The sequence below is a fragment of the Vipera berus genome (assembly GCF_964194415.1).
Source record: "Vipera berus genome assembly, chromosome: 1".
NCBI classification, from domain to species: domain Eukaryota; kingdom Metazoa; phylum Chordata; class Lepidosauria; order Squamata; family Viperidae; genus Vipera; species Vipera berus.
The window spans coordinates 299,544,532-299,565,051 of record NC_138202.1 but is presented as its reverse complement, the minus strand read 5'-3'; the positions used below and the strand labels follow the sequence as shown (position 1 = coordinate 299,565,051).

Sequence of the window (20,520 nt, the reverse complement as noted above, 5' to 3'; positions counted from 1 at the left end):
TTCTGTTTAGTTCCTTCAGCTCTGCTGGCAATAACAATAACAATTCTAGCAACAAGTTATTCTGTCCACTATGTCAGAAGAGGCACGCAAATCACAACTTGAACTGCAGTTCCTGTTCGCATCTCTGCTAGGTTGATGAGCCAATCTACTTTGAAAAATATTGCCCAGGATACAAGATGGGAATAAAAAATATAACAAGAACTTCATAAAAACATATAAGAACAGAGAATGAATGAATGAAAGAATGAAATATATGCATGTATACATGCATACATATATAAATAAAAGTCCGAGATACTGAACCAAGTATATGCTTCAGCTTAATGATTTCTATTTTATCCAAGGGGAAAAATACCGTATGTATTTTTGTTGAACACAAATTGGCAAAGTACAATAAGGTATAGATTTGTGCATAACCTAGCATTCGTTTATATTCCACTGAAAAGATAAGGTCAAAATTTTAAAAATCATCATCTGCTGTAAATGGTGTATAGGATACCGGTAATTAGATTGTATTAAGAATATTTTTATAGCAGTATTGCAAGAACCTCAGGCTACATGTAACAGAATTGGTCAACTAGTAAGTTAGAAACTGGCTGTAAACATATGAGAGACCATCAATTGTTAATGAAATCTGCTAAACAGACAAGTTAAATTGTAAGAAAAACATTGCAGCTTTTTCAATGAATGGAGGAATGAATTAATATGAGCCTGTGCATGTGCATAGACAGCATGTGTATGATGGAAGAAAAATAGCCTCTGTGTAATAAAAGTAATACATTACTGGTTTAGAGGTCCACACATTCACAATAGACTGACATAACACTTATTAGCACAATGGCTTTTAATTTTAAGGTATTAACTAATTCCTATCATTATTTCCCTACTTTATTACAGACACATGCTGGGTTAATGTTTTCAGAGTCATTTTGCAACAGTAATTGCATCTTTCTGAGTAGTTCTGAACACATCAGTGTGGTTGCAAGGAGTTAGAAGTATCTGCCCTAATGTGAACTAATCTGACTTATTAATGCCAAGTCTCATCTGCCATTCTGTCGCCCTGTGAACCAGTATAGGGAAATCTTTTGGGAACTCTTTGTAGATCAGAGTTTGGTTAACCCTATGTAGACTCTTATGATCCTAAATATTGAACTGTAATTTGCATTTGACTGGGTCTGAGTCAATTTTTCTTTTTGAAGTAATCATAATGTTGGCAAAACATGGACCATCAATTGAATTCTTACGGGTACGAGATATTATCAGCTGAGAGGTTCCAGAATTGAGTAACAAAAAGCATAATTTCTGCGAGATAAACCATACTTGCTAATCATATAAAAATAGGCTGTGCGCTGTGGAGTCTAAGAACATATTATCACTAGATTAAGTTTTTATTTAAGTAAAATAAAAGAATGCATAATAGTTGAACATGAAGTACAGAATGCTATAAAAATGTGCCACATTAATGTCTCCAAGAGAAAGGAACTGTACAGGCTACTAACATTAGAACAAATTACTCAAGGTCAAACAAAATGTTGGTGAAATGAAAAATCAAGGAACAATGGAAAATTCCAAAAATGAGAAAAGTTTTTTAAAATATTATTTCAAAGGTGTAATACATATTGTCTATTTGTAGAGAATCAGCATTAATTAGGCAAATGAGACTTCCCATTTATTCATAAATAATTGTGGAATAATTCCAAAAGTTGTTTCTTTCTTGATTTTGTTACTCTATAAAAATATGAATAATAATAGAATAAAAAGCTATACAAAACTGTTTTAAAAGCAGTTTAGTTAATGGTTGGTGAATATGAATTATATACCTATACGTATAGACTCCATTAAAGTGATTACATGAATCACTTATTTTCAACTTCTCTTCATTCCTTTTCCTATTTGAGCTTAAAAATATTATAACTATTATTTTGTACTCTATGCAACAGAATTCCTCCAGAATTTTTTATTTTTCTGAAGTAATTTCATACTCTTGTTAGCTAAGAATCTCTTCAAATATATTTGAAGGAATACAATCTATAATTGGTTTTCAAAATAAAGTATGTTTTATTTGAAATGTGTATTTTTCCCTTTATTTGAAATGTGTATTTTTCTCCTTTATACTGAAAGAAAATGCACATCCCATTTCACATTTATTCTACTAAATATACTAAATTAATACCCATTTTAAGTTATCTGTTAACATTCCAATGAAGGACAGTTTGTCATTAGCAAGTTTTTACTAACACAAAGAGAAAGTCCTCTGAGTTTTCCTTTCCACTCCTTGTAGGAAACTATTTCAAATGAGCCTTGAATCAAAATTAAATTATGTGACTGTCTGTTTGGGCTTTAAGATTTATCTTTTATCTTATTGCCTTGGTATTTCATATTACTAAACACTCAGCTCCAATAGGAAAGCACTGGGAACATTTGTTAAATTTATCTGTGCAGTTGCTGTGTATGCATGTGTTTTAGTAGCCTCCAAGATTGTTTTGCAGAAAAAATGCAACTGAATACAACTTATTTATGAAATCAAAGCTAGGATTCTGCATTATAAAAGTAAGAACCTATCAATTCATTCATAAGCAGAATTACACATAGCGTTTCCTTTAACATGAAGTGAGTTAAATTAAATACAAAAGTCCAGGGTACTATAAAGTATTAGCAAAAATAAGTTTTTGCAATTATTTATAATAGGACCTAATAAAAAGATTGCTAGAGTATAAATGTTCATGTAAACATTTTCTTTCCTAGGTAACTTTTCTAGAAATTCTCTTGTATTTTGCATTTGTTCAGGTGATAAATTCTAGTTATTTGCTGCATAACCCAAACAACAATCAAACCCAATGCTATCAATGCTATGTTGAATTACCTATTTAATTTTCTATTTAAACCATGGAATAGTTGATGTAACAGTAACAGTAAAAAGAGGGGGAAATACTGGGAACCCTAGCCCAGAACAAAATAAGTAACTCACTTCTGATTAGTACCATTGGACATTTAAGCCATGCAAAAGATAACTAAATGGAAATCAATTATGACTCTACCAGAGTTAAAATAAACAGCATCAGTATAGACCAGGGCTTTTCAACCAGTGGTACAGGTACCACCTGTGGTACACTGGCACTTGGCAGGTGGTACGTGACCATCCTAGAAAAGTGGTAGTGGGGGAGGGGAATGAGCTGAACCGGTGGCAGCACCGCACAAGCCTAAGCGAGAGATGGCTGGAGCTAGGCGACTGGTGGTACTTGGATGTTGTCATATCCTAAAACTGGTACAATGGGTGAAAAGGTTGAAAAGCCCTGGTATAGGCAACCATGTGCAAATCTCCATGTGAAGAAACTCTTACATTATAACCTTCCAAGCAAGGAATTTTTTCTCAGGAAAGTTCCCCAAAAAGCAATATCTACATCTTCACAAAAGTATAACTACTTAATTGGTTATTCATGAATTACCAGAGTCCAAAGATGATAAAAACCCTTACGGGATGATCTTCCATTGTTCAGTTAAAAGAAGTATCATGTATTTTTTCAATTACAGGTCAGATCTACATTTTTTATTAATCAACTGCAAACAATGTTGTCAAATCTCCTCCAGACAAATACTGTTTCTTCACATCATATAAAACGCAGTAGCCCGAAAAGTATTACTAACACATAGCACTCCTTAGCAAACATATCTTCATTATATACCTGTATATAATGAACACAGATTTAAATGCAAGTAGTGCAAGTAGAAAAAGAGGGACCACTACGGTGGGAAGGTAACAGCGTTCCGTGCGCCTTTGGCGTCTAGTCATGCCGGCCACATGACCACGGAGACGTCCTCGGACAAGCGCTGGCTCTTCGGCTTTGAAACGGAGATGAGCACCGGCCCCTAGAGTCGGAAACGACTAGCACGCATGTGCGGGGGAACCTTTACCTTTACCTTTTTATATATTTTATGCTAGAAAATTCCTAATTGTCTAATAGTACCTGACCCATATAATAACTTCTATAGAATTAGTTGAGTACTGCTGTTATCCTTACATTTGCAACCACAAGAATCTTGGTCATTGAGCGAAGCAGTCATTAAGTGAGATGCCCATATGATCACTTCGTACAATGACTGCAGTCCCTGCTCACCTAATTGTGATCATTAAGTGACTGCATGGATCATTAAGTGAAGTGTGGGGATGTCTCAGGGTGTCAGGGAGACCACAGGGTGGGTAGGACCCACCAGCCCATGAAAATCTGTCATGGACCAGGAGGCTTTGGCCAATTCCAGAGCTGCCTCAGCCTCAGAGAACTTCAGTCTATTCCCCACCCAGCCAATCAGCCACACATGGGAGCCCTCAGGCAGCTTCAGGTCCTGCTGACACATACAAAGCTGCCACAGGCCTGGAGGCCTTTGGTCTGCTCCCCACCCAGCCATTCAGCCACACATGGGGGCACTTAGCCAACTCCAGGATCCAGAAGTGCACAACTTACCTTTCCATCTTTCTGCAGCTCCTGACAGGTCCACCCAGCAATGGGGGTGGGGGGCTGTCTTTCTACAGAAGATTTGGAAAATCCTACAGAATTTTGGAAAAGCTAGCAAAAAAATATTGCAAATGGCAAGCACATGATCACAGGGTGCTTGGCAACCAGTTGTAAGTGGGAACAGGTTGCCAAGAACCCAAAATGTGGTTACATAACCGTGGGAGTGGAGTGTGACATTTTATGATGGCTAGAAGTGCTTAGTTGGCTGTAAAGCACTCTTTCAGATGCCGTCATAACTATAAATGGTTGTTAAATAATCAGTCCAAATCAAGAAGAAACAGTTTGCTTTTCAATTTACTTTACTGCAAAAAGATCATACTTCTAATCCTGGGGAAATAAATCTCTCACAGGCCGAGTATAAAATGAGCATGATTTTCTCAAGGGAAAAAAAGAAAATAAAAACAGAAGATGGATCACCACTAAGGTGTTCAAATATCATTTAGGGACTTTCGCTATTTAGGGCCTGGGATTTGCTGCAAAATGGCACACTGAAAAACATGGTGGTCTTGGGTAATTTGGAAAGTTGGAAGACAGGGAATCTTACTTTATATATTTCCTTATAGAAATCAGAAATTAGACTGAATTATTACATACACAAGAGGAAGGAACAAATTCTATTTTTGTTTAACTAGTTGACTCTTATACCTTACGTTATGCCTACAAAATGGGATTTTAAAACTTATGTCTTACGATAGTATCATCTCAATAAAGAAAACAGACGATAACTGCAGTACGTTCAGTATCCCAAAGGTCTATTGATCACAGCAGGGTAATTGTGCATGATTCAGAACTCCTTGTGTACAAAGATAATTTGGGGTTTTTTGCTCTAAACAAATTACACAATCCCTTTTGCTTCATTTAATGTTCTGTTTCCAGCTCATAACAGGCACAGACAGCCTCTGTTCAGAATGTACCATAGTTAGCTTTCTGGATGATAACCACTGAACTCAAGTATTGCTAAATATAATCTGCAATCAGAAATATTTCAGTTTAGCCTTTTATGTTTTTTTGTAACGCAGTTGGGTCTCTGCTAAACAATTAAAATAGTTTTTTTCCTTCCATTTCAACTTTCTTAGAAAACTGTCCAATAAGTTTAGTACAGGGCTCATCATTTTGCATGTTTTAACTTTCTATAACTTTAAATAATAAACAGCAAGTAGGCTGTTATTAGATCTATGCAACAGCCCAATTTATTTTCTTATGAATACTTCATTGATTATTGGTTGTGACAGAACATAATATATTCACCTTCCATACATCATGTGTACTTGGAAAGGTCACATAAATAATATGCAGGCGATCATTTAGATGAATTTTACAGTGTACTCATTTAGAATGTTCACATAGGAATGTAAATCTGTGGAAAAGGCCCCATCAAATCCATTCAAGATGTATTTTGAAACTGTACCCCACTGGCATTTAACACAATACAGGCTAGACTGTATAAACTAAGAATCTACATTGATTCTACAGTCCAAAACATATTGGGAAGCTTGTCTTGTATATTCTGCACCTGTGCAGAAATATGTCACTGTTTAAAAATGATTTGATTAATGAAATGACAGGCTACCAGATAATGTAGATTTACAGTGAAGCATTATGTTGTTGTTGTTAGCTGCGAAATCGTGTCCGACCCATCGCGACCCTATGGCAACGTTCCTCCAGGCCTTCCTGTCCTCTACCATCTTCTGGAGTCCATTTAAGCTCACGCCTACTGCTTCAGGGACTCCATCCAGCCACCTCATTCTCTCTCGTCCCCTTCTTCTATTGCCCTCAATCTTTCTCAGCATTAAGATAGGATAGCATTAAGAAGCGTTATATATTATCTTAAAGATTTGCCTGATTATATAACGCAACATGGTAGTAAACATAACAAAAAAATGCCTCTGAGCCATAAAATAGAGATCTATACCACATGATCCCAGGACAGTGCAGCCATCATAACTGCAAACCAGTTGCCAAGCATCTAGATGTAAATCACATTGACAATGGGAATGCTGCAATGGTCATAAGTGTGAAAAATGGCTATAAGCAGGGCTTTTTTTCTCATAGAACGCTCAGAACGGAGTTCCGGCACCTTTTTTGGATGGAACCTTGTAGGGTAGGCAAGGCAGGTTGTATGACATGTGTGAGTTCCGGCACCTTTTTCTTTTACAAAAAAAGCACTGGCTATAAGTCACTTTTTTCAGTGCTGTTGTAACTTCAAAAGCTCACTAAACGAACTGTTGTAAGTCGGGGACTACGTGTAAGGCTAGTATTAAAAGTAAAGCAAATGATCCTCCTCCTCACTGATGGTGCTAGAGAATTCAGAAAGGCCTCTGCATTATTTCTGAGCATGTTCTTATTGAAAGGCTCTTCACGGGTGTAAAAGCAGACAAAGTGGATCCAAAGATCAATATTTCTTTGTAACAAAAAGCAGTATTGCCTCATCCCACGTCTCCTAAAATACTAAACCAAGAAATACCATATTTGAAAAAGAGACAGGAAAGCCTACTTACCCCAGCCAATACCAAGGTAAAGTCGAAAGATTCTCTGCTCAGAAAATACTGAGAGGGCTAGTAGAGTGTACAGGTACATTCCTTCCACCAGTAGCCAGTAATAGTTTGCAGTCACACAATACTGCATCATCACAAAAATCAGACGGCAGCTAAGTGACTCCTGAGAGAGCAGAGAGTTGAGTGCTTTAGGTGCTGCAGACTAGGAAAAATGTAGAGTGCACATGAAACCACAATGCCACAATGCCCTCACAGGTTTGATAATAGAGCAGCAACCTTTGGAGACTGTCAACATCAGGCTAAAAAATAATCAAATTCAGTAGCAGATATTCCTTCGCTGTACACCCCTTTACTATGCCTATTTAATCTATTTTCTTAGCTGCCTTGAAGCATTATAATGTTTTCATCCATGTCCAAAGGGACATTTCTATTCTGCCCAACAGGCACCTTCCCTTATGCTCATCCTCCACAAAAAATAAAAAAATAAAAAATCACTCAAGATATGAGACCTCAGTTGAACAATCTGGGTTGTGACAACAGAAGCTGCCACAAAAGGAAGCAGAGATGCTTTGTGAAGGCAAAACTTTGCCTCTGCCAAAGTACATAAATTCTCTTTTTTCAACACTGCAGTGTTGAATATGCCTCATCATATTCTGAAGAGATTTCGGAAAGGCAGTATGTTCTCCTTCTGTCTGTTTCTCTGGGTTTATTCTTCTCAGAATATAAGCCATTGTTCAAAAATAACCATTTCTTCTGAAAATGTTAGCAACTACATTTCCAATTACATCTTATATCCTGGTTCTTCTCTCAGACAAAAGTGGGTTGATTTATATAGAATTGGAATGGGGCTAGACAAGGGGTATCAAACTTGCAACATCGCGTGACGTGTCATGACTTTTTTCCATTGCTGGCAATGGGGTGGGCACGGTTTCACCAAGACACATCCGGCTCGCGGGCCAGCAGTTTGACAACCCTGGGCTAGAGTGCATTATGTGGTTATTTCAATCTTTTTTTGATGAGAAAAATGATGTCTTTTTCAAGGAATATTTCTAATCATATTTGTTAGGATAGTAATTAAAAAGCACAGGTGTTGGACATGTTATCAAGATTTACCATTTTAAGGATGATCTTCTAAGCACTAACAGTTGCTTTTGGACTTCTGAAAAGTTTAAAAAATAATAAAAGAAAATGGAAGTGAAGAAGAAATCTTATCCATAAGGGAACTGAAAGGGATTTCTATTTTAAGTATTTTCATCTATAATCATATGTAAATCTAACAAGCTTTCCACCAAAAGTAAATGTACGCTTTAATGCAAATATATTGCAATCACATACTTCTGTTTAGGAAAATATTTTTAGCCTTATCATATACCTGGTAGGAAATTACACTCTCCCACTGTTGTTGACGAGGGGCTGTCTTGTACATCCACGTGAGCATGGAGTCCTTAATGAAGATGGACACAGCACGTAGGATAAATGAAGTAAAAAGGTTCAAGTGAATGTAGTTCCTGGTGCAATGCAGATGCCTGTAAATATAATTACGATGCTTAAATTCACTTGAAAACGTGTAGGCTGTAATGACTGTCAAATGAGGAACTAAGGGAGCTCTGTTCAAAATTGAAATGTGTACATGAGCTAGTTACCTGTTGAGTTAAAAAATGAATTTGTGGGCTGCTCTCATTTCTGAAATGAAAAGCAAACTACAGATACTAAAAAATATGCTGAACTATAAATGGGGTACCATTTTCTATAGTATTCAAAGAAAAGGGTTTAAAAACAAAGCCTTAAAATTGAGTTTTAAGTCCCGTAGGTAAAGATTTAAAAACCCATTGTGTAAAACACACTTAGTTTAACTGTGCTGCACATTTCTGCAGGAGATTTTGACAGCAGCATCTATTCCCATCAAGAGAAATCATGCTATTTACCAGCAATTGTTTGAAAGGCAAGAGAGGAGTATTACTGATATAGCACTTAAGAAAGAATTGCATGCACACAGTAGGAATAAGTGGAACATGATTTGACTTCTGGGATCCCAATAAGCAAAAATGAAAATTCATTATGAGCATTAAGTTAAGAGAACATAAATTTCAACATGTCAAAAAGAAAAACTTAATTCAGTGACTAAACCTTTCATCATTGCAGCAGCAGTACTTTACTTCGGAACTCCTTCTACAAACTCATTTGTTGTTAGCTGCGAAGTCGTATCCGACCCATCGCGACCCTATGGACAACGTTCCTCCAGGCCTTCCTGTCCTCTACCATCTGCTGGAGTCCATTTAAGCTCACGCCTTGATCTTCTCTAGGACTGACCAGTTTGATCGCCTTGCAGTCCAAGGGACTCGCAGGAGTCTTCTCCAGCACCATAGTTCAAAGGCTTCAATTCTTTGGTGCTCAGCCTTTCTTATGGTCCAGCTTTCACTGCCATACATTGCAACTGGGAAGACCATAGCCTTAACTATACACACTTTTGTTGACAGGGTGATGTCTCTGCTTTTTAGTGTGCTGTCTAGATTTGCCATGGCTTTCCTCCCCAGGAGCAAGCGTCTTTTAATTTCTTGGCTACAGTCCCCATCTGCAGTGATCTTGGAGCCCAGGAAAATAAAATCTGTCACTACCTCCATTTCTTCCCCATCTATTTGCCAGGAATTGAGAGGGCCGGATGCCATGATCTTGGTTTTCTTAATGTTAAGTTTCAACCCAAGTTTTGCACTCTCCTTCTTCACACGTAACACGAGGATCTTCACTTTCTGCTATTAGAGTCGTATCATCTGCATATCTTAGGTTGTTGATATTTCTTCCAGCAATCTTAATTCCAACTTTTGATTCATCTAGCCCTGCCTTTCTCATGATGTGCTCTGCATAAAAGTTAAATAGGCAGGGTGACAGTATACAGCCTTGCCGGACTCCTTTCCCAATTTTGAACCAATCAGTGGTTCCGTGTCCAGTTCTCACTGTTGCTTCTTGGCCCGCATATAGGTTTCTCAAGAAACAAATAAGATAGTTTATAGTTTATAGTTTATTATATTTATATACCGCCCTTCTCCCGAAGGACTCAGGGCGGTGAACAGGGCACATATAAAATACAAAGTACAAAAATTAAAAAGAGAATTAAATACAAAGCCCGAGCTAAAACAATAACTAATAATGTAAAACCACAATAAAAAAACACATCCCCCATCAGGCCAGGCCGGCTTGTTCAAATAAATAGGTCTTCAGATAGCGTCGGAAGGAGCGAAGGTCAGGCGCCGTCCGGAGCTCAACCGGCAACTGATTCCATAAGTCCGGGGCTGGTACTCCCATCTCTTTAAGAACTTGCCACAGTTTGTTATGATCCACACAATCAAAGGCTTTAGCATAGTCAATGAAGCAAAAGTAGATGTTTTTCTGGAACTCTCTAGCTTTCTCCATGATCCAGAGTATGTTGGCAATTTGATCTCTAGTTCCTCTGCCTCTTCGAAATCCTGCCTGCACTTCTGGTAGTTCTCGATCCACATACTGCTGAAGTCTAGCTTGTAGGATTTTAAGCATAACTTTACTAGCATGTGAAATGAGTGCAATGGTGCGATAGTTTGAACATTCTTTGGCACTGCCTTTCTTTGGAATTGGAATGTAAACTGACCTTTTCCAATCCTGTGGCCACTGTTGAGTTTTCCAAATTTGCTGGCAAATTGAGTGTAGCACTTTTACTGCATCGTCTTTTAAGATTTTGAATAGCTCAGCTGGAATACTGTCACTTCCACTAGCTTTGTTGTTGCTCAGCTTTTCTAAGGCCCACTTCACTTCACATTCTAGGATGTCTGGCTCGAGGTCAGTGACCACATCATTGTGATTATCAGGGACGTTAAGCTGATTCTTGTATAGTTCTTCTGTGTAATTTTGCCATCTCTTCTTAATCTCTTCTGCCTCTGTTAGGTCCCTGCCATTTTGGTCCTTTATCATGCCCATTTTTGCATGAAACGTTCATCTCTCCAATTTTCTTGAAAAGATCTCTGGTCCTCCCTATTCTATTGTTTTCTTCTATTTCTTTGCACTGTTCATTTAAGAAGGCATTCTTATCTCTTCTACCTATTCTCTGGAATTCTGCATTCAATTGGGTGTACTTTCTTTTTCTCCCTTGCCTTTTGCTTCCCTCCTTTCCTCAGCTATTTGCAAAGCTTCCTCAGACAGCCATTTTGCTTTCTTGCATTTCTTTTTCTTTGGGATGGTTTTAGTTGCTACCTCTTGTACAATGTTGCAAACCTCTGTCCATAGTTCTTCAGGCACTCTGTCTATCAGATCTAATTCCTTAAATCTATTTGTCACCTCTACTGTATATTCAACAGGGATATGATTTAATTCATACCTGAGTGGCCTAGTGCTTTTCCCTACTTTCTTCAGTTTAAGCCTAAACTTTGCAATGAGAAGCTCATAGTCTGAGCCACAGTCAGCTCCTGGTCTTGTTTTTACTGACTGTATAGAGCTTCTCCATCTTTGGCTGCAGAGCATATAGTCAATCTGATTTCTGTATTGACCGTCTGGTGATGTCCATGTGTAGAGCCGTCTCTTGGGTTGTTGGAAAAGAGTGTTTGCTATGACCATCGTATTCTCTTGACAAAATTCTATCAGCTTGTGCCCTGCTTCATTTTGTACTCCAAGGCCAAACTTGCCTGTTATTCCGGTTATCTTTTGGCTTCCTACTTTAGCATTCCAATCCCCCATGATGATAAGGACATCATTTTTGGGTGTTACTTCTATAAGGTGCTGTAGGGCTTCATAGAATCGATCAATTTCATCCTCTTCAGCACTGGTGGTTGGGGCATAGACTTGGACTACTGTGATATTGAATGGTTTGCCTTGGATTCGAACTGAGATCATTCTGTCATTTTGAGGATTGTATCCCAGTATTGCTTTTCCTACTCTTTTATTGACTATGAAGGCTACTCCATTTCTTCTGAGGGATTCTTGCCCGCAGTAGTATACCTGATGGTCATCTGAATTAAATTCACCCATTCCTGTCCATTTTAGTTCGCTGATACCTAAGATGTCGATGTTCAGTCTTGTCATCTCTTGTTTGACCACGTCCAGCTTTCCTTGATTCATGGATCTTACATTCCAGGTTCCTATGGAGAAAAAATCTTTACAGCATCGGACTTTCCTTTCACCACCAGACATATCCACAGCTGAGCGTCCTTTCGGCTTTGGCCCAGTCGCTTCATTCTTTCTTGTGCTACTAGTACTAGCCCTCTGCTCTTCCCCAGTAGCATATTGGACGCCTTCCGACCTGAGGGGCTCATCTTCCAGCGTCATATCGTTTTGCCTTTTGGTACTGTCCATAGGGTTTTCATGGCAAAGATACTGGAGTGGGTTGCCATTTCCTTCTCCAGTGGATCACGTTTTGTCAGAACTCTCTGCTATGACCTTTCCGTTGTGGGTGGCCCTGCACGGCATAGCTCATAGCTTAATTGAATTATGCAAGCCCCTTCGCCACGACAAGGCAGTAATCCATGAAGGGGCTACTAACTTATAGGTAAAGGTAAAGGTTCCCCCGCACATGCGTGCTAGTCTTTTCCGACTCTAGGGGCCGGTGCTCATCTCCGTTTCAAAGCCGAAGAGCCAGTGCTTGTCCGAGGACGTCCCCGTGGTCATGTGGCCGGCATGACTAGACGCCAAAGGGGCACGGAACGCTGTTACCTTCCCACCGTAGTGGTCCCTATTTTTCTACTTGCATTTTTACGTGCTTTCGAACTGCTAGGTTGGCAGAAGCTGGGACGAGTAACAGGTGCTCACTCTGTTACGCGGCACTCGGGATTCGAACCGCCAAACTGCCAACCTTCTGATCGACAAGCTCAGTGGCCTAACCCACTGCCAATTTATTAAAAGCAATATTCATACCAGTTTTCTAGTGCAGCTTTTCCTGTCCCACAAATCTACTCAAGACAAACTATATTTCGCTTCTTAAGCCCATACTTTGAAAATTTCCCAACTAACAAATGAAGTTTAATTTTTATGCCACTTCTAATTTTTCATCATTACATTTAACTTTTGAAATTAAGCATCAAATACCAGATATTTTCATACACTAGAATTCATTCTTTTTAGCCACATGGCTTACCTGAACCAAAGGAGGATGCCTGTTGCTATAACAAGGGCTGAGAAAGACAGAGCATATCCAGTGGTGTAGATGACAGAAAGGAATAACAACCATCTTCCTGATGAGTCCTGAAAAGGGTAACGCAGAAATAGCTGAAATAAAATTACCAGACTTTTCTTGTTTTGTTGCATCCTAGATTGTTTCAAAGGAGCAGACAGAAATGCAAAGCCAATAATTTTACATGGAAACACAGAAAAAAAACCCTGACCCCAACATACCAGTACACAATATTCAATCAATCAATCAGAATAGATTTGAAAGGGACCTTGGAGGTCTTCTAGTCCAACACCCTGCTCAATCAGAAGATCCTATACAATTTGAGACAAGTGGCTGTCCAGTCTCTTCTTAAAAACCTCTAGTGATGAAGCACCCACGAGCTGTTCCATTGGTTAATTGTTCTCACTGTTAGGAAGTTTCTCCTTAATTCCAGGTTGCATCTCTCCTTGATTAGTTTCCATTCATTCTTTCTGATCTTGCCTTCTGGTGCTTTGGAAAGTAAGTTGACTCCCTCTTCTTTGTGGAAGCCCCTCAAATATTGGAGTACTGCTATCATGTCATCCCTAGTCCTTCTTTACTCTAGACTAGCCATACCCTATTCCTGCCACCATTCTTCATGTTTTAGTCTCCAGGCCTTTAATCATCCTAGTTGCTCTTTTCTGCACTTTTTCCAAAGTCTCAACATCCTTTTTGTAGTATGGTAGCCAAAATTGGTTGCAGTATTCCAGGTGTGGTCTTGTAAAATGGTACTAATATTTCACGTGTTCTTGATTATGTTCCTCTGTTTATACAATCCAGGATTGTATTAGCTTTTTTGGATGCTGCTGCACACTGCTGGTTCATATTTAAGTGATTGTCCACCAGCATTCCAAGATCTTTCTCACAGTTATTATTTTTGAGGCAGGTTTCACCTAATCTATACTTATACCTTTGTTTTTTTCCTGCCTAAGTGTGAAACCTTGCTTTTCTCCACATTAAATTTCATTCTCTTGGATAGGGCATAATCTTAATTCTATTCTATTCTATTCTATTCTATTCTATTCTATTCTATTCTATTCTATTCTATTCTTTCATTCATTCATTCACTCACTCATTCATTTACTTACTTACTATCTATATGCGTCTTTTGGGCAGCTTTCTAAACAAAGGTGAAATACTCTCATAAACATCTAATAGAGGGGGAGAAAGGCTCTTGCACTTGTATTAAACAATTCAGTTTTTCTGAATGTAGTTTACAGCAATAGCATAGACCAGGCATGTCAAACTCGCAACGTCACGTGACGTCGCGTGACATATCGGAGCTTTTTCCCCATTGCCAGCAATAGGGTGGGTGCGGTTTCGTCGTGACGCGTCCGGCCCGCAGGCCGGCAATTTGACACCCCTGCCATAGACATCCAAAAGAACAGATAGGAATTTCCTGCATTTCAATCAATATTAATTTAAATTTGCAAAATAGCTCCCATACGTTATTCATCTGCATTTTTCTAATACTTATACCACAGCAAATAAACACTTACATTTAAAAGTTGCTCTTTATTTGCTAGAGACCTAACATAACTGAGAAGATATTGTTATTGTGCTCCTGTCCAGCATGCAACCTACACAGAAGCTTCTAGTTGATAACACTTGGGAACAAAATGACTTTTGATTTGATCTAGGTATGTCTTCATAAGAGCATATACCAAATTCATGCTAGGAAGTGAGCAAACTTTGTTATTTCATCTCAACTAAAAGAATTTCTTTAGTTACTTTAGCATGGTTAAGGGCAAATAATCAAAAAGGCACGAAACAGAACATGTCTCACTACATTCCAATTACTTCCCAAGTATTGATTTATTTTTTTCAAACAAATGATATACTTTCCCATTCAACATGAGATTCGGGATGGCACAGAATTAAAACAAATGACATACTATAAAATAAAATATCAAAGCCTTGAGTTATTTGTAAAAGCAATAAAGGTAGGATACAATTAAATAAATAAATGAAATGCAGTAAGACAAAGAAATTTCACCAGGTGGAATTCAATTTCCCTTTCTCGTTTTCATTATCTTCCTGGAAGATGAAACCAGAAGAAATTATATCATTTTGTCAATGTATTATCTTGCTCCCTCTATATCACCTACTCAAGTGGTTTCCTTAAAGGTTTTTCAAGTTCTAACTTCAGTTTCACTGCAATTATCAGTATCACAAGCCTGAAGGACACAACAATCAAGAATATTATGTCACATCTCCCTGTTTTCAATCCCACTAAAATTGTGAAACAATCCAAATCATTATATAAGAACTAATGGAAGATTCCACGCTGTTACAGTTAACAGAAAACTTTATTTTAAGACACTACCACAGCACCGAGAGCAAAGAATGTAGCATTTTGGCAATAGATTCTTCAAACAAATATTGTTTGCTTACTTCATCAGGAGCCATACATGCAGAAATGTTCCTCCACGGATTGGTGGAATTCTCCTCCATCAGCCATGTCCCTTCCAGTGTACAGAAACGATAAACTTGCCCTGAGCAACAAGGATGCAATGAAAATGCAGGTGATAGAAAAGCCAAATGCAATCAAATCAACTGCAAATATAGTTAAAATCTTAGCTAGGGGTTGCCCACAATATTAATACATCCCTGACTAGAGTGTAAATTATTTCTTATGTGTTTTGGGAGTCCAAGGCAAATTGAAACCCGAAAAGTGGAATTGAGTTTGTGGACTTCAAATCTTTGTAACAATCTTGGCGAGCAAAGTTTCTCAGCACACTCGAGGTTTAACTCTATATAAATTTAAAACCAATCTATTCCCAGAATCAGACCATTTGTAGTGGAAACAATTTCTCTATCACCAGATAAAAAATAGTATTTGATGGGCATGCAAGAAACAATCAAAATAGTATTTGACTGGCATGTAAGAAACAATCAAATTACTTTGCAGCCTAGTGTTTTCTGTGCTGCTGATATAGCATTATATTCAACTAACTATATTTCATAAATTTTGATGCAGTATTATTAAATAAGGAAATCATCTTATGTTTATTATAAAGTTGTAATATTTAATGTCTAAAAAGAAGAAATGCCACAGGACATGCCACCCATTCTTGAGTTTTAAATCAAACTAGTCTGCTAATACTCAGTTTTGTCTAGTGCAGCGTTTCCCAACCTTAGGAACTTGAAGATGCGTGGACTTCAACTCCCAGAATTCCCCAGCCAGCTATGCTGGCTGGGGAATTCTGGGAGTTGAAGTCCACGCATCTTCAAGTTCCTAAGGTTGGGAAACACTGGTCTAGTGGATAAAGCAACAAGCTAGAAAACAGGAGAACGTGAGTTCTGTTCCCACAGTAGGTCTGAAAACTGGCTGGGTAATTTAAGGTAGTCACTTTTTCTCAGCTCAACTCACCTCACAGACTTGTTGCTGTTGTGGAGAAAATAGGGGCAGGAAGAGTGGTAAGTAGATTTTCTGCCTTGAGTTATTTATGTATACAAAAATAATAATAAAGGCAGGATTAAAAAAAATCTTTAAAACCCCACATTATGTAGATACTCATAGGAATATCCCATTATTTTACTCTACATATTCCAATATTCAGGATTCCTACAAAAAACAGGACTGATTTGCCTGATAGCGTTTATCTAATATAAGGGATATTTTGTTAATATAAGGGATATTAACAAAAATACTTACTATTGTGTATAACTGCTGTATTATAGATACTTGCAACTTGCCTTAATGTTTATCATGTCCAAATCAAGAATACTGAATAATTCCCTAAATTCCATACATAAAAACATGTTTCTATTTTTCATAGACTCTCACCCTTTTAAAAGTTCAACCTTCTTCTCTGAATTTTCTATAAGTTCCTATTGTAGTTATATGCCTATCCTTCCCTATTGGACAGTTCAGCCCTAACTGGAAAACAAATTCCCTCCTTCTTGTTCATAATTATTTGTTTACAAGGAAATTCTAGAATACTGGCAGGGCATTTTCAATTCATTGTACAACTTGACTTTGTGTCAAGCCAAAGCAACCAGAACCACTTGTGAAGACTTTCAACAAGTTTCAACAAGAGTTTCATTGCTAGTCAACTATATTACAAGAATCTCACCAGACTGACTGGATTCCCTTGGAAATTGCAAGATAAGGCTTCAAGGATTCTGGGGTAGTAAGGCCTGTGCTGTTTCCTGCAGTGCAATGACTTCAAACCTGGGCCCCTCTTAACATCTCCAGTCTAACTGGAGATTCCACTATACTTTGATATTCAGTGATCTCGGACAGAAATAAGGCAGCAGCTACTTTTGCTAGCCAATGACAATATTACTCAGTCTAGTCCTTCTATTGTGGCTGGTCCAAACCTCCTAAACTAGGAACTTGGGAAAAAACAAATTGTTAGGCATATGGTGTTAGCCTACAATGTTGGGTTGAAAATATATTAACCATGATGTTATGTCTTTAAGATGTTAATTGGCCAATGGGTGTGTAAGTGTTCTCATGGCCATAAGAGGGACCTAGTAATGTAGCTTCTTTCTCTCTCTGAATTCACTGCTCTCTACTGTTACTGTTTTTGCTCTGTTACCTGAACTGTGTATTGACCTCTGGACCGGTAAGAAGACTTTGTATTTTGGATTACTACTTGGACTGTTGATTTTTTGACTGTGCATTTTTGTTTTTACACCACCTTAAAGTAAACTACTTTTTGCTTTTACAACTCAGTGTACTCTTGTGTTTACTGTGTGACTTTTACTGCTCTCAGTACCCTTCCTTGTCTGTGCAACTCTTTGGTAGCACAAGGAGATCTCTGCACAACAAATTCCTTAACACAAATTAAGACAACTTGAGATTCAAATTTTCTCTTACTCTACTAACAAAGTGTTGGATGTTTTCAACAACAAAAAAATTCCACACCTATAAGAATCCCCCATCTTCCCCACCTTAAAATTTCAATAAAAGACAGTAGAAATAGCTCAGACTTAACAGTGCAGTTCCTGCTGCTCTCTGATCTTGCTTGCTTATTTACTTCGTATGTTTTATTATCAAATTAGTGCAAGTTTGTTGCTGATGTGGTTACCTAGTTGGGTTATGAAATGTCTGCAAGCAAAGAACCAAACTCAATGAGCACTCTACAATAAAAAAACTCTACAATAAAGTTTCTGACTTTGCAATGGAAATCTAAAAAAATATTCCAAGGACATGGCATTGTAGTCTGAAATAGTTTTTAATTATGTACTTTTGTATTATAAACCAAAATAAAAGATAATTTAAAGCCTCCCAGGCAGATACGGTTTACATAGGATAGTGTTTTCTGGATAATGAAAGCTGAATTCCATCTATTCTCTCAGCATGGGGTCAAATGATTTAGGAAGCAGTACTGGGCCATAGCAAATTAAAAGATCTGCCATGTAATTCTGGACTTAAGTCAAATTATCAGAGGGTTAGTGTAACTTTATGAATATACTGGTGCTGGTGATCTATAAACAACTTTAAGTTAATGTCCAATTGCTAAGCTCTTACTTCTTCTTGGGGATCTTATTTTTCTTGTAATATTGTTTAGAACCACAGAAATCGATAAGCATTTAAATCTTATTCAAAGGGGAGCAATATTCCAGAAATTATGCTGTAAAACTACACAATTAGGCTAGGGCTTTGATTTATTTAAGTTTCTGATGGAACATTATTTCAAACAAGGTTAGTTTTTTAGAAGCAACTCTCTTTGAGCCTATATGCTAGAATTCCATGTCAATTACACCTTATTAATATTAAATGTTTAAAGCTATGGAGTGGTGCCTAGAATTCAAGCAGTCCCTATACGCACATAAAAGAACAAGAAGGGAGGACAACAGTTAGATCTGGAGTTAATGTCATCATTTGTCTTGTTCTGTGATAAGCTTATAAATCAAATCAAATGTTACAGCTGGCTAAAGTCTTTTGAATGTAGGAAAATATGTTATCACATGCCAGGAGGCTCACAAATATTTTATCAGCTAGCTCTTTCAAATGCTTTCCCTGTTAAAATAGCCAACCTGATTGGTATTTTTGTGCAGCTGCAGAACAGAAATAGTGGGAGATTAGTCACCCAATTGTCCTTCAAAATAAATTGCCACATAATTTATCTTTGAAACAAATTACAGCAACTCATAAGACTATCACAATTTATCCAGACAAGGAAAGACAAACTGACAGACAAAGCAGAGTTTTCTCTCCGTGCATTGTGTGTGCATTTTGAACATTGAAAGCTATCCCAAATTTAATAACTCTTCTTAATTGTCAACAAGGGAAATGTTCTGAAGAGGGAGCAATTTTCTTCCAGAAGGGAGTTGTGAATTTGACGTTTATAAGTAAGGGCTGAATTCCTGACTGTGGTAGACTGTCTTGAAAGAATGGTTTTGCATCTGATAACAAAAATAGGTATCATAATGGAGATTTTCTTTTCTAATTTAGGCAATATACTGGGCTTCCAATGGAAAGGGCTGGCCTGTAGGGTGGGCAAACTCTACTTATAAAATTTACAGACTTACTTTCTATTGAAATAATTGTAAGTTAGAGTGTATCTAACGTATACTTGTTATTTTCACACTATTTTCTTTGTAAATATAGTGATGGCAAAATGGTAGCAATCACTACAAAGTTTAAAAATAAACTTTTAAAAATAAAGAAACTGGATGCCCTCTTAAAATAAAGGTAAAGGTTTCCCCGCACATGCGTGCTAGTCGTTTCCAACTCTAGGGGCTGGTGCTCATCTCCGTTTCAAAGCCGAAGAGCCAGCGCTTGTCCAAGGACGTCTCCGTGGTCATGTGGCCAGCATGGCTAGACGCCAAAGGCGCACGGAACGCTGTTACGTTCCCACCGCAGTGTTCCCTATTTTTCTACTTGCATTTTTACGTGCTTTCGAACTGCTAGGTTGGCAGAAGCTGGGACAAGTAACAGGCGCTCACTCTGTTACGCGGCACTCAGGATTCGACCCGCCAAACTGCCGACCTTCTGATCGACAAACTCAGCATCCTAACCCACTGAGCCACCACGTCCCTCCTCTTAAAATAACGCTAGCAGGTAGTTGGGGTTCAAATTTGTTTTTCTGTAAATACAAGCAAAATTCACCAGTTTATATATAAAAGGATACATTGATCCAACCAGACTTTAGAAATAACAATTTTCAGCAAATTGTTTGGTAGCATTTTTATCTCTCCTGTGGATCTTTAGTTAACCCTTTCCCACAAAATAATTCCATGTCACTGTTCTGATACAATCAAAATTATTTGCAAAATTTAGGAATGGCTAGTTATTGACTTGACTGCACTTATGCTACAAGTAGCTGCTAATCTAGAGCAAATCATAGCTATGTCTTATGTCCATGTGAATGATTCTATATTATGCAGCATGCAAATATGTATTAATTTCTTG

General features: G+C 37.8%; 1 protein-coding gene across 1 annotated transcript in view; it reads right to left on the bottom strand.

Annotated features, from left to right (window-relative positions):
• GLP1R (glucagon like peptide 1 receptor) overlaps positions 1-20,520 on the bottom strand; it is a gene marked incomplete at its 5' end in the record, with an annotated part of 106,623 nt that overhangs the window by 40,908 nt on the left and 45,195 nt on the right. The window contains 4 exons of the mRNA XM_081315189.1: positions 7,010-7,169; positions 8,379-8,532; positions 13,098-13,204; positions 15,546-15,646. Coding sequence (XP_081171315.1) covers positions 7,010-7,169; positions 8,379-8,532; positions 13,098-13,204; positions 15,546-15,646 — 522 coding nt within the window. The remainder of the gene's footprint in view (positions 1-7,009; positions 7,170-8,378; positions 8,533-13,097; positions 13,205-15,545; positions 15,647-20,520) is intronic.